Genomic DNA, 14,226 nt, shown 5'->3' with positions numbered 1-14,226 from the left:
ACATTCTAGAGACAAGATGGCCAGACTTGTCTATAAAAAGAGACCAGGGGATCCTCAAGGTACTGAGCATTGAAGGAGCCGAGGAAGGAACCTGGGAGGGTCTAGAGCCCTCCCTCCATCTCCACCTGCCATGAAGCTCTCTTTAACTTCCTTCAGTTTCCTCTTCCTTGGGGCCACCTTTGCCCTGACTTCTGTTTGCCCATGTGAGTCTGCCCTTTTCTTCTATCCCTTATTTTGAAAATAGCAGTAGTAGTAGTAGGACAGCACAGGCTGTAGGACAGCAGTAGGACACCTGCTTTGCTTGCCATAGTTTTCAGGTGTGACTCCAGCATTCCAGGTGGGGCTGGTAAAGGAAGCCCTGGACAGCAAATGCTCATCAAGGCATGATGATAGTAAGAGAGACAGACCAAGGCTTTGACTCTAGGAGGGCTTCCCTTTGGTTATGTAGCCCCAGGGCAACTGGTCCTCAGTGCCACTGTGTGCAGGCACCAGAATGAGTCCGTTGGCCCAGACTGGCCTCTGGCTCTTAGCAGGAGTGGAGGGGACTGGTGGGGAGATCGCAGGGATTTCCAAACACAGAGCTGAAAAGTTGGCCCGCAAAAAGGTACTTGTCTCACCCAGAGAAAGCTGCCACAGGATTTCGTTGTTTTGCTCAGTGAAAAAGCCACCCTAAGAAAGTCTCACCCAAGTCATAAAGGTAAAGGTAAAGGGACCCCTGACCATTAGGTCCAGTCACCGATGACTCTGGGGTTGCAGCGCTCATCTCGCTTTACTAGCCAGTGACCTGGTGGCCTTAGGGAAGCCTCAGCCCCTGACCCCAACTCTGATGAGGTGCAGGTGGGAGAGCGAGTCAACAGCTTCCCAGGGGAGGGAGAGGCTCTGGAGGGTGAATGCCAGGGGTGCCCTCCTCTTCCCCACCCCCAGTCCAAAGCCGGGATGCCTTTCTCCATGTAGCTCTGGCACAGAGCACCTGTTTGCCTATAGATGGTCCCAGGTACAGTCCCAGGTGGGGCTGGGATATAAAGGTAAAGGGACCCCTGACCATTAGGTCCAGTCGTGACCGACTCTGGGGTTGCGGCGCTCATCTCGCTTTATTGGCCAAGGGAGCCGGCGTACAGCTTCCTGGTCATGTCACCAGCATGACTAAGCCACTTCTGGCGAACCAGAGCAGCGCACGGAAACGCCGTTTACCTTCCCGCCGGAGCGATACCTATTTATCTACTTGCACTTTGATGTGCTTTTGAACTGTTACATTGGCAGGAGCAGGGACCGAGCAATGGGAGTTCACCCCGTTGCGGGGATTCGAACCGCCAACCTTCTGATCAGCAAGTCCTAGGCTCTGTGGTTTAACCCAAAGCACCACCTGCATCCCCACCCCCCATCCCCACAAGTCAAAGGCTAGCAACAAAAGTTTCATGGGGAAAGATTCCTATATCTATGGCTGTGGAACAGTGGATAGTTCATAGAGAGAGGAACCCATAATGACCCTCATTTGCTTTCTCTCTTTCAGTGGAACCTGCTAAGGAGACTCAGGATGTGGCTCATAAGAGTAAGCCTTCCTTGTTGCTGCCTCCTCAACTATACTCAAAGGGGGAGCTGGTGCCAGACACACATAAGCAGTTCCTTCCCCAATCTCTGTCCCAAGGATGTTCTTCACACGACCATTTTGGGCAACGTTGGCCACAGTTCTCAAGGGCTGTCCCTTTCTGAGCTTGTTGTGATGGAGGCAATGTCCACCAAAGGGGGCTTCAGACTCCTTCCCATGAAGCATCCATTCACGTGGGTGGGAGGAAGGTCCATCCCAGCCCTTTCCAGGGACCTTTCCTGGATCAGAGGAAAGACAGTCACTTCCCCCCTCCAGAAAAGCAGCAGGCTGGGACCTCCAGAGCCTCTGGGGGCATCATCTCTCATTCCTCTTCCACACTACAGAAGCCACTAAATTATTCCATTCCCTCCCTCTCCTTAGGAGCCAACTGCTGCCTTAATTACGTAAATAGACCAATTCCATGCAAGGCCGTAAAATACTATGAATGGGCATCCAGCACATGTGCCAAGCCGGCTGTCATGTAAGTAGCAACAAACTTCATTAGATGAAGGAGGGCACAACTCTGCATGTTGAAAATATCAAATGTTCAGGGCTGTTTGTTTCAAATCCTTGGACTGGTCCTTGATTTGCAGCAGATTTGTGCAGATCCAGCATACCAGCAACTCCCCCAAGTTAAGCTGCAACAGATCCCATCCACAGCTTACGTTGAAAGTGCCATTTCTAAGAATCATAGAATTGCAGAGTTGGTAGGGATCCTGAGGATCATCTAGTCCAACCCCCTGCAATGCAGGAATATGCAGGCGTCCCTTAAGGGGATCAAACCTGCAACCTTGGTGTTATCAGCACCCTGCTCTAAGCAAGAAAAGAACATTGAAAAGTGTAGTTTAGGCAACACAGAGCTACAGTTCCCAGCACCCTAGGGAAACCACAGTTCCCAGGATTCTTTGCAGGAAGAGCCACAAGGACTGTGAATGTGGCATTAGGACCAGAATAAACCCTAAGTCTTGTAGCTGCCAGGAGGTCCCTGGCTCAAATCTCCTCTCTGCCCTGAACTGGCCATGTGGCCTTTGGGAAACATCAACCCCACAACTCAGTATTTCTATCTCTCCAAGGAGCTCAAGGTGGTATATGTGGCTCTCCCCCTTCTATATCATCTTCACCACAACCCTGCAAGGTGAATTAAGTTGAGAGACTAGGAGTAGCCCAAAGTCACCCAATTTAATGGCTGAGTGGGGATTTGAACCTTGATCTCCTGGGCCTTAGAGGGTAAAATCAGGGCCAGATTTAGGTTTGATGAGGCCCTAAGCTACTGAAGGTAATGGGGCCCTTTATATGTCCAGCTGTATCAACAACAAATTGTTGCTGTTTTTTGTGTTGAATATATGCTATATGGTAATTTATGGACCTAAAAGGTATCTAAAGCCATTTGCACATAACAAAATATGTATTTTATCAAAGTAATTGTTGAACTGAAATACAATTAAGAAGTAGTATATTAATAGTGGGGGCGCAAGAGAGTGGAGCCCTAAGCTATAGCTTGTTTAGCTTATACGTAAATCCGCCACTGGGTAAATGTCAGGATCAGCTCTCTTCCCTGCAACCCAGCCACACCCCATCAGCCCTGAGCTGTGGAACTTCCAAAGCAGAGAACTGCCTTTTGCCAGGCTTTGACTGGGCACTAAGCAGACCGTTCTTTTTTCATAGAGTCCATCTGAAGAAGAACAACAGAAAGCTATGTGCTGACCCCAGCAAAGAATGGGTCCAGAAGATCTTGAAGTGTTTTCCACCACCATCATAGAGACAACATCCCTCCTGCTCCTTGCTCCCTCCTCCTTCTCGTCAGAGAACTGGAACCAAGTTTCAAGCTGTTTTGAATGCCAGAAAATCAGGCTTCTGCAATATGATTAAAGGGCGTAGTTCTGAGCATGTGCAGAGTGTCTTTCTTTTAAAATTGCATATTTGAGTGTTTAGATTGCAAGTGTGTGGGGGTGAGTGCTTAAGGGACAGCTGGAGTCACGACCCTTTTGAGTTTTGTCCTGGACAGAGGCAGAGAGGAGGGCTAGCAGGGGTGGGGGCTCAGCATTTTCAGCTCAGGCAGCAACAGGGAGAGAAGCTCCCCCAGGTGGAAATCCTTCTGCAGCACACTCTGTTAAAAAGCTCCAGATCCCTACATCATTTTCATTGGGAGAGGTGTGGGTTTTTTTTAATGCAAACTCATATTTTTATTTTTGCATGAAATAAGATCTGAGCCAGAGACAGGGGTGCCAACTTGAATAAAGTATTGGGAGGGGGAGCAGGTAAGCCCTGCCCCGCATAATTGATCACATGACATGTCACACACACACACACACAGTTTGAATGGCAATGTTCATCAACTTGAGTGGAGCTCTAATATTTTATCGAGAGGTGTGGCTGAAGGGACTTTGGCCCCTAGGATTTGGCTTCTATAGCCAGGAGGATCTTCCTGCTACCTTCAGACAGGTGTGTCACTATAGCCTCTATTTCTATGGTTAAAAGCACCCTCTAACTGTCAATCATCTCCATGATGTCACTCATTGGCTAAAAACAGCGATAGACAGGTGCAGACTCATATCACACAATCAATTGGATAGTATCTTAACATTTTGAGCAAGGGCAGCCAATGTGATGCCCACTGGATGCGGGCGGTGCTGTGGTGTAAACCACTGAGCCTCTTGGGTTGGCTGGTCAGAAGGTCAGCGGTTTGAATCCCCACGACGGGGTGAGCTCCCATCACTCTGTCCCAGCTCCTGCCAACCTAGCAGTTCGAAAGCACGCCAGTGCAAGTAGATAAATAGGTACCACTGCGGCAGGAAGGTAAATGGCGTTTCTGTGCGTTCTGGTTTCCGTCATGGTGTTCCTTTGCTCCAGGAAGAAGCTGTTGAACTACACCTCCCATCATTCATCCTGACCATTTGTCAGAGCTGGTAAATGTCGGTTCTTTATCTCCCCCTGCCTGGCCACCAACCTGGATGGCTTTAAAATAGGATTAGACATATTCATAGAAAGTAGTGCTCCCCAGGGGGTACTCAAGGGTACACAGTACTGGCACCTCTTCTTGTTGTTAAAAAGTATGGCACTTACTGTAACAACTTAATTGTGAGTACCGGCACCTATTGCTCTAGGAAAAAAGCACTGATGGAGAGGGTGATTGATGGCTGCTAGTCATGATATGTTATACTCCAGACTATTATGTTATACTCCCTCTGCCCCTGAATAACCAGAAACAAGGGGAACAACAGCAGAGGAGGAGTGGTGTTGACCCAATGTGCTGCTCTTGGGTTTCCCAGAAGTATCTGGTTGCACAAATTGAGTTGGTGGCCCTCCATCACTACATTTTCCTGGAGGAACATGCTCCCTACTTTAACTGTGCTTCTCTATCATTCTCTGCTCCACATTTTTCTAAATTCAAAAGCAATGTTGCAGCCTTTCCTTCGCATCCTGTCTCTGTTTCATGGGGTGCTGGTCCCTTGCCACCTCCTCACTGAGGAGCTGCGTGGGCAGAAACTGACCTCCTCCTCATGAAATTTCCTTCCTGGAAATGGACTTAATCTTTCAATTGCACCCAGCTTCCCTTTTCCATTAACAGCAGCCTCGTTTGCCACTATGGTATCATCTCCTCAATTCTGGAGATGGAAATTACATAATCACAGATCACCGAGTTCATGGAAACTCGTCTTGATGAAACTGAACCAACCCCAGTAAACAAAAGAAAAGAAAAAGGAAACCAGCTTATGAAGGTCGAAAGCAAGGAGGGTTACAATGAAGGTTTCAGAGCAGAGGCTTCAAAAGACTTTTCTCCATGGACCACTTGAAAATTGCAGAGGGCATTACAAGCTGTCATGGTGATTGCAGTGCTCTGTAGTAGATGCTTTCTGGCTTCTTAAATTTATTGCCTTGTGTTTTATTTAATTTTATTTTTGCTGATTCATCCCGTCGTTTTGTTCTCCATACCCAAATATTTTATTGTTTTTATTTATGCAAGAAGCAACTATCAACATTCAACAGTTCCCACCCCACAGAAGGATCAGGTGCCTATTTAATTACACTTACCTTTTTTAAAAAAAACAATAAACCTGAAATGACTTTAAAGATATCATTCCACAAGTTGCTATATGTCCTCAGAGGCTTTTAAACGTATTAAATTATGGAACTCACTTCCACCAGAGGTGGTCATGGCCACCACCTTGGATGGCTATAAAAGAGGATTAGACAAATTCATGGAGGAGGAGAAGGCTATCGATGGCCACTAGATGTACTCTTCTTCCCCAGTTGGAGGGAGCAATGCTTCTGAATATCAGTAGATGGAAATCACAGGCGGGAAGAGATGCTTTTGTGCTTGAAACCTGCTTTCTGGTTTCCCTCAAACCTTCCGAGAGACCAGACTCGATGGGCCACTGGCCTGATTCTGCAGGCTTTTCTTATGTTCCTGCATGAGAGTAACACCAAGTCTCCCCACCTGTGATTCCCAGCACCTGGTATTCAAAGACATTCTGCTCTGATTGGGGAGACACAAACATCTCCTAGCCCTTGTGACTAGTAGCTATAGCTAACATCCCCACCCCACCGCCAGGAATTGGTCTAATCCTCTTTTAAAGTCATCAAGTTGGCCATCATTACCTCATGTAGGAACAAGTTGCCGCCACAGCCTCACGACGTCCGCTGCCAGTGTAGAGAGGGCCAAAAGAATGGACACAGGAGACTGATACAGAATTAGGTTGAATTAGGCTACAACTTTATTGATTACAGGGAAGAGTCAGTTTGGGAAAGTGTTGGGCATGTATACAACCCTCTGCAGTGCAGAAATCACAGCTAAGGAATATTTTCCGTGCACAAACTGTTGCACTTGTATTACCCTGCTCACCATTTTTCTAAACACAAAAGCCCCAAGTGTTGCATCCTGCCTCTATATCGTGGGATGTGGGTTGCTTGCCATCCCCCAGTGTGGGGCTGTTTGTGTGGAAACTGCTGACCTTCTCATGAAAGGTTCTTCCTGCGAAATGTGCCTCATCCTACATCAGCCTCCTTCAATTGCTGCATCTTTTGATTGTGCCCAACTTCCCCTTTCTGCTACCCATAAAATGATTTGCCCCCATGACATCATCTTCTCAGTTCTGGAGAAGCTTTGTGTGTGTCCTCTCTGTGCCACACCTTGTGACTTCATCCAAAATCCTGTATAAGAAGAGACCTGGAGGAGCATTAGGTACTGAGCAGCTGAGAAAGCCCTTTGGTCTGTCCTCAAATCTGCTCCTCATCACTAGACAACATGAAGATCTCTCCGGCTGCCATAACTGCTCTCCTTGCTGTGGTCTTGTTCTCTCTGGCCACTGCTGCCCCAGGTAAGTCAATTCAACTCCTTATCTCTCCACGTGATTCTCCTAGGAGATTTGGGACACTCACAGGGGCTTGTGGTGACTTTTCTTGGTCCTTGATGGGCTTGGGGATGCTCTAAGATGAGGCACACTTGTGAGTGTAGTACAGGAGCTTGTTCTTTGGGGATAAAGCACTTTGAAATGGGGAGACATGGTGAAGGGCATTAGTCTCTTCATCTAAAAAGAATTCAAAAGTTTCATGGAGAGCAATGTCTGCTGTGACTCTCTTCAGCTGACCTGGAAACCTACTGGAGTTGTCAGTGCTTGTTCCGTGGCATTGATTGACCTGTGGTTGGACATTAGCTGGAATAAGGAGATAAGAATGCAAGAAGAGCCATGCAGTCCAGAACCCTGTTCTCACAGTAGCCAACCTGATGCCACAATGGGAAACCCACAAAAGCAACTCTTCCCTCCTGTGGTTTCTAGCAACTGATTACTGCCTCCAACTGCAGAGGCAGATCATAGCCACCCTGGCTATTAACCATCAATAGCCCTGTCCTCCATGGATTAACCTAATCCTCTTTTAAAGCCATACAAGTTGGTGGCCATCACTAGGGTGGGTCATCTCAGGCATGTGCCAACCAGTTTGTTGGAGAGGTGGCCCAGTGCCGTGCTTAATGGGGAGGTGTTTTTGGTTGAGCACACCCCCTTGATGCAATTCATTAACCCAAGATGGAAACATCTTATCTTAGATGGTGGGAAAGAAAAGACATAGACACATCCATGCAGCAGGTGGAGGGGGGAGGAAAAGGAGGTTGTTCCAACAGTATTTATAACAGTATATTTGCATTTATAGCAGTAAGTTCTGTTGTCACCCACCCCAGGACCTTATATGGATAGGGTAAGAAATCTTAGAAATGAAATGAAAAAGTTTGAGGCATGGCAGCTACATGGAACCCACATGTTAGGAGGGTCATGCTTCTCTCCCTCTCGCCCCCCCCCCATTTCATCCCTATGAGATCCTGTTCATTTCACTGGGGCTTCATCAGGAGACCTTCCTTGGAAATTATGCCCCATCAAGCCCAGACCCATCTGTGGCCCACCATGCAGAGCGTGGCCTCTGTGTCTCATGGTTGGGTTGCCCATGACAGCTTTTCAATAGAAGTGGGGAACCTTTTTCAGACCGAGAGCTACATTCCCTTCTGGGGGGGGGGGGGGTTCACATACCCAAAGGTAGTGAGTATGGCTAGAAGGAAAGTGGGGAGGAGGGGAAGCACGGAATGTGCCTCTCAGATTCGTACAGCAAAATATATCCCAGCCACACACAGAAAACCAGGGTTTTCCCCTACAAACACCTCCAGTCTCCAATTCTCTTCACCTTCCTCCATCCTGGCACAGGTCCAGGGAGAATTCTGAGGGCCACATACTCACGATGGGCCACATTCAGAAGGAGGTGCCTAACTGCTGCCATTAAATATAAGGGATAGAGAAAGGAAGAGGATTGCAGTCCCATCAAGTGGATGATGGTGCCTCTGGTGATAGCTACTTTGCATTTAATACATTTACTAATTTTAGTCAACAAATCACAGTACCTGGGTTTGATGGGCTCAGGGGTGCTCCAAAATGAGGCACCTTGAGAGAGTCTGTGTAGCACAGCAGTTAAACGCAAGAACAAGACTTGTTTTGTTTTCTGCAAAATGGAAATTGGGTATAGACAGGATAAAGGGCACCACACTTTTTATTAAAAGGAATTTAAAAAGCAACACTTTATTCAGAGAAATGTGTGGCAGTGATCTTGTCTAGTAGACTTCAAAGCCTACCAGAGCTGGCAGTGCTTGCTCCTTGGCCTTGATAGGCTAGGGTTGGGCACTCGAGGAAGGTGGAGAGCAGGGGGAGAGTTCTGAGGGCCAGAGGGAGAGTCCTGAAGGGCCACATTCAGCCAAGCCTGAAGTCCCCCACTCCTGCTTTTAAATGCATGAGCCTCTATGGACAGGTAAGATGGGGGTAACCCTCCGGTCAACTGGAATGATGGTGTTTCTGGTGATAGCCACTTGGTTTTTAATGAATTTAGGAAATAAATAACAATACCTGCTTTCCCCACCTCTTATAGCTGAGGCAGAAGCAACTCCCTGCTGCATACAGAATTCCAAGAAGGCATTCCCAAAGAATAGGGTGAAGGATTATTTCTACACCAGCAACAGATGTTCTCTGCCTTCCATAGTGTAAGTTTCAGAGGCCGGGCAAGAGCCCAAAGAACAGTGGGTGAATGTGGTTCAAAGGGTGAAGGGTGAAAGATGACGACAAAAGGTTCCAGCATTTGGGGGGGGCTGTTTTGAGTTTGGGGGAGATAGTGCTAGAGGAGGAAGACACACTGAAAAAATCATGAGTAGGTCTGAGAGATACGGAGGAATTGTCACCAGGGAGCCAAGATGGGTTGTGTCTTCCCACAAGGGATGGTAACAACTCTCCAATTCAGCTTCTGAGCCTTAAGTTCAGGTCAGTCAATTTTTCAGAGGTATGCATGCATATATATATATATATATATATATATATATATATATATATATATATATATATATATATATATATATATATAGCTTTCGTAGATTTTCACGGGTACAGGAATGCAGGTTTTGGTGTCCTCGGGTGTCTTCCCGTGTAAAAGTTGGGGTGTCTAGGCGACGTTTCGACGAGGTCTCACTCGTCATCTTCAGGCTGGTGCTTTCGGCTTCTTGTTACTGGAACAGAGCAGGATCTCAGTGTTTGAGTTCCTATAAATACTGTTGAGGGGGTGTGGTGTATAGCCTCCAATGTTCTGGGCAGAGAGGAAGTTCCCAGGCTAGTGTGCCTTTTCTTCTTTTGTTCCTTAATTACTTGAGGGATATCTTGAGTGATTTCTTGAGTGATATCCTGAGTACCACTTAGGTGGGTCATTAGGTGTGGATTAGTTGCTAAAGTCTTTGTGTCTTGACCTCTTGAACTTTGTGAAGAGTTTTTCTGAGAAGATGGCTGTACTGCACTTAGTTGTGCTCTGGCTTGGCTTCGTGTGTAGGGGCGAGCTGTGGTTTTGTGGCCTGTGTCAGCCAGATCTGTGTAGGGATTGCAGGGGGGTGCAGCATCCGGAGGTGCCACCATGGTTTGGCTACTGGATGGTGTCTGTAATTTATCTGTGGAGAGGGTCTGGGTTTGGGTCTGGTGTGGTTGATTGGTGATGGCGTTCTGTGTGCCTCTGGATCTGGTGTCAGTTTTTGTGGGGAGGGCTAATTTCCAGATGTCTGGCAAGCGGGATGTGTCGTCACGCTTGTTCATGTTGTGAGGGTGTTTCTCTATCTCGATGGCTTCCATGATTATTCTCTTGTGGTGATGTTCCATGTTAAAGAGCAATTTGGAATCTGCAAAATTAATTTCATGTCCTGTTTCTTTCATGTGTTGGAAAAGAGAGGAAGTTTTTTCTTCTTTTTTGACGGCATTCTTGTGTTCTGCGATACGTGCATTTATTCGTCTGTTTGTTTGTCCAATGTACGTGGCTGGGCAGACTTTGCAGGGTATTTCATAGACCCCTTGGTTTTCCAACTGGATTTTATCCTTGGGGTTTCTGAGGATATTGGCTATTTTTTGGTTGGTGCAAAAGGCTGTTTTGATATTGTGTTTATGGAGGATTTTGCTAATTTTATCTGTAGTGCCCTTGATATAAGGAAGGAGGGCCATGCCATTGTTTTCTTCTGTGTCTTGGTTTTTGGGGGGTGTTTCTTTTTGGATTAGCTTCGTAACCCTGTTTTGCTGGTATCCATTGGCAATTAACACATTTGAGAGATTCTGTAACTCAGTTGTCAAGTGGTCTTTGTCAGCCAGGCGTTTGGTTCTGGAGATGAGAGTCTTGGCTACGGAGTTTATTTGTGCAGGGTGGTGGTGTGATTGTGCATGTAAGTAGCGGTTGGTGTGTGTTTTTTTCCGGTAGATAGTGTGTCCTAGGGAGCCATCAGGTTTTTTGTAGATTAGGACGTCAAGGAAGGGAAGTTGGTTGTTGGCTTCTATTTCCATAGTGAATTGTATTTTGGGGTGTAGGCTGTTGAGATGTGTGAGGAAGCTATCCAGTTTTTCCTTCCCGTGTGGCCAAATTACAAAGGTGTCGTCAACATATCTGAGCCAAAGTTTGGGTTTGTGTTCTGACTTGTCTAAAGCATTGGTTTCAAAGTGTTCCATGTACAGGTTTGCGATGACCGGTGAGAGGGGTGATCCCATAGGTGCTCCTTCTATCTGTTTGTATCTTTGTCCATTGTGGATGAAGTACGTGTTGGTTAGGCAGTGGTTGGTCAGGTCCAAGATGTATTCGGGGGGATTGTATTTGTTTTGAATGGCTGTCAAGGCTTCATTAATGGGCACTTGTGTGAAGAGAGATACAACATCGAAGCTCACAAGTAGGTCATTAGGATGTAGGTTTTGCTTCTTTATTGTTTCTATGAACTGGAAGGAGTTTGGAACGTGTGAAGAGATGGATTCTGCATAGGGCTGAAGTTGCTTGGCGAGAAATTTAGCGAGATTTTGTAGAGGTGAGCCTATGGAGCTGACTATTGGTCTGAGTGGTGTTCCTTCTTTGTGTATCTTGGGGAGGCCGTAGAGTTTGGGGCATCTGGATGATTTTTCTCTGGGGATGATTCTTAGCTGGATTTCTTCACTGATAGGAGAGGCTTTTATTTTGGATTTGGTGGTTTTTTCCAGATAGGTGGTGGGATCTGTTTTTATAGGTTGGTAGGTAGGATCTTGGAGTAGATTTGATAGTTTTGCTTGGTAGTCCGATGTGTTCATCACAACAGTGGCATTACCTTTGTCTGCTGGGAGAATGATTATGTTGTTCTCTTTCCTCAGGTTGGTGAGTGCTTTCTGTTCTTCTTTGTGTAAATTGCTTCTGGGTGGTTTGCTGGAGCAGAGGATGTTGGTGACTTCAAGTCTGATTTTATTGGCTTCATCTGGGTTGATTTTGGTTAGGCTAGCTTCGACTCCGCATATGATGTTTTCCGTGGGGATGCGTCTCGGGGCGACTGCAAAGTTGAAACCTTTGGAGAGTACTTTGGTTTCAGTACTCCAAGTAACAAGAAGCCGAAAGCACCAGCCTGAAGATGACGAGTGAGACCTCGTCGAAACGTCGCCTAGACACCCCAACTTTTACACGGGAAGACACCCGAGGACACCAAAACCTGCATTCCTGTACCCGTGAAAATCTACGAAAGCATATATATATATATATATATATATATATATATATATATATATATAAATAATCATGTGAATTTTTAGACAAAACTTTGCATATTACTCACAATCCATGCATTTATGGAAGCAATAAGTTGTACTTTTGTACATTATCACCATTAACACAGACATATTTGTGTGTATGGTTTGGTGGGAGAACTGGATTGCAAAATTCAGAGAGGTGCACATTTTGAAGGAGAGGTGCAATTCAGTGGGTGTTTTGGTTGGGAATTTGGTGGGGCTCTTATTACATTGTGAATAGGAGAAATTTCTCCCTCCTCTCTACACCCTGTGAAGGGTGGGCCTGGGGCCTTTTAACGTGGGAGGCACGTTTCTCTGCCTGTTTCTCCAGATTCAAGAGAAGAGGGGTCCTCACACAAATGGAGAATTCAAAGAGCATACTCAGTGACACATTAATGATGTCTGTGTCTTTCCCTGACAGGTTTATATTCGATAGTGGGAGGTCAGCCTGTGCTGACTCAAATGCTCAGTGGGCCAAGGATCTTGTGTCATATCTAGACAGTGCTATGAATACCACAGCCATTCCTGCCACTACCACCAGCGCATAGACCTCATGAGGAAAACACAGCCTGAATCTCAGCAAGCCCTTTGCCACTTCAATGGGCCTCCTCTGTCTCTTTCCCCACCTCGAATTCTGGCCTCTTCGTGGCTGAACAGACTTTTCATCCAATGGATTCTCTGCCCATCAAGCAGACAATCTGCCTTCTGGGAAAGGCTCTTCCAGAAAGTGGCCCCTGAAGTCAGCAAGTGCCCCTTTCTTAGCTTCTGGAATGATATAATTTACACTATTTGAGGGTTCTTTTGTTCACATAAAAAGCCATCTATTTCCAAGCAGCTTTTCCAAACCTGGGTCAAGTTCATCCATTTTGTTGAATTGTTTTTAGCTTCAATTGGCCTTTGAATAAAAGCACAATTAATTGTCCTTGTTTTGAATTCCATTGTGGTATCATCTTACTTGGTGGGGTCATGCAAACAGCTATTCTGAATTATGCTTTTTGGAGGGGAGGGGAGGGGATGTTGGGTATGAGTTTAATGGAGCCAAGGGGACAGAGGCCCCAAATGGGTTGGAAACCAGTGAGTCCGTGTCCTCACTGTGGTAGGGCAGACCTCTGTTCTCAAACACACATTTTCAGGAAGGAGGGAGCTTGGAAAACTGAGGCCAACAGCCCTGACAGTAAATGAGGTTCTAACCAGGTGCTGAGCTTAACATCAGGCCAATGGCTCATCCTAAGGTGCTAAGCTTAACATCAAGCCAATGGTTCATCTATCCCAGCATCCTGTTCTCACAGTGGCCAACCAGATGCCCCCAATAGGAAACCCACAAGCAGGACCTGATCACAAGAGCAACTTTCTCCTCCATTCATTTTCTCAATCATCTTTTAAGGCCATCCAAGTTGGCTGCCATCACAGCCTCCCATGGGGAAAGAGCTCCATAGATGAATACTGCCTGGAGGATTTCTTTACTGGGATGTAATCCATTGGAACAGTCAAGTACAACATTCCTTATTTCCCTAGAGTGGGCACAGGCAGGGGGATGTTACTCCAGTCAGTGTAACTTCCTCTTCCACCGGTCTGGAGCATCCTCTCCCTGCATGTGATCTGGGAGATGGACGTGGCCCTGGCTGACTCCATAAAAGAGCTGAATCACACAGCCATTTTCTCTCTATTGGCTTTCTCTTGCTGCTCTCTTGCTGCCATGCTGCTCTCCTGCAGTCATTTTGTTCTCTTAATGTACTTTTGCTGTCTGCTGGCTCTCAGCCAGCAGGACCTGAGCTCAATCTCCATATGAGATGAACTGATGAACTCTCAGTTTGTCACGTAACTGCTAGTTAAAGTCTGCCTTTCAGGGATCAAATCGTGAACTGAAATGTGAGTAAACTTCTGCTTACTTTATGCCTTTATTCTTTTAAGAGAGATAAAAAGGGACACCAGGAATAATCCATTTGGGCAAGCCAGATTGGGTTACTTAACCAAAGAGATTCAAACGAATCTGCAAACTGGCTTCCTGCTATATTGAGGGGAATCTGCTCTGCTACATCACTCACTAGGGTGAGTGAAGGAAAGATAATACTTATTCAA

General features: G+C 46.4%; 1 protein-coding gene and 1 long non-coding RNA gene across 2 annotated transcripts; both read left to right on the top strand.

The window, feature by feature from the left end:
- Positions 1-3,469, top strand: LOC309357527 (C-C motif chemokine 18-like). The gene is made up of 4 exons (XM_081889702.1): positions 1-203; positions 1,511-1,549; positions 1,967-2,066; positions 3,251-3,469. The coding sequence occupies exons 1-4, from the start codon at positions 131-133 to the stop codon at positions 3,342-3,344; spliced, it is 306 nt and encodes a 101-aa protein (XP_081745828.1). The 5' UTR covers positions 1-130; the 3' UTR covers positions 3,345-3,469.
- Positions 3,470-6,758: 3,289 nt separating this feature from the next.
- LOC309357488 lies at positions 6,759-14,040 on the top strand. The gene is made up of 4 exons (XR_014163148.1): positions 6,759-6,903; positions 8,987-9,098; positions 12,569-13,341; positions 13,380-14,040. It is a non-coding gene; the product is annotated as an uncharacterized lncRNA (long non-coding RNA).
- The last annotated feature ends 186 nt before the right edge of the window (positions 14,041-14,226 follow it).

This window comes from Podarcis melisellensis (assembly GCF_964234715.1).
Source record: "Podarcis melisellensis genome assembly, chromosome: 15".
NCBI classification, from domain to species: domain Eukaryota; kingdom Metazoa; phylum Chordata; class Lepidosauria; order Squamata; family Lacertidae; genus Podarcis; species Podarcis melisellensis.
This window is presented reverse-complemented; position numbering and strand designations above follow the sequence as displayed.

Bases quoted from the DNA above. Each gene is read 5' to 3' on its own strand.
- LOC309357527 (XM_081889702.1), top strand. From the start codon at position 131: ATGAAGCTCTCTTTAACTTCCTTCAGTTTCCTCTTCCTTGGGGCCACC. The intron at 1,550-1,966 runs GTAAGCCTTCCT...CCCTCTCCTTAG, and splicing joins TCAGGATGTGGCTCATAAGA to GAGCCAACTGCTGCCTTAAT. The intron at 2,067-3,250 runs GTAAGTAGCAAC...CTTTTTTCATAG, and splicing joins TGTGCCAAGCCGGCTGTCAT to AGTCCATCTGAAGAAGAACA.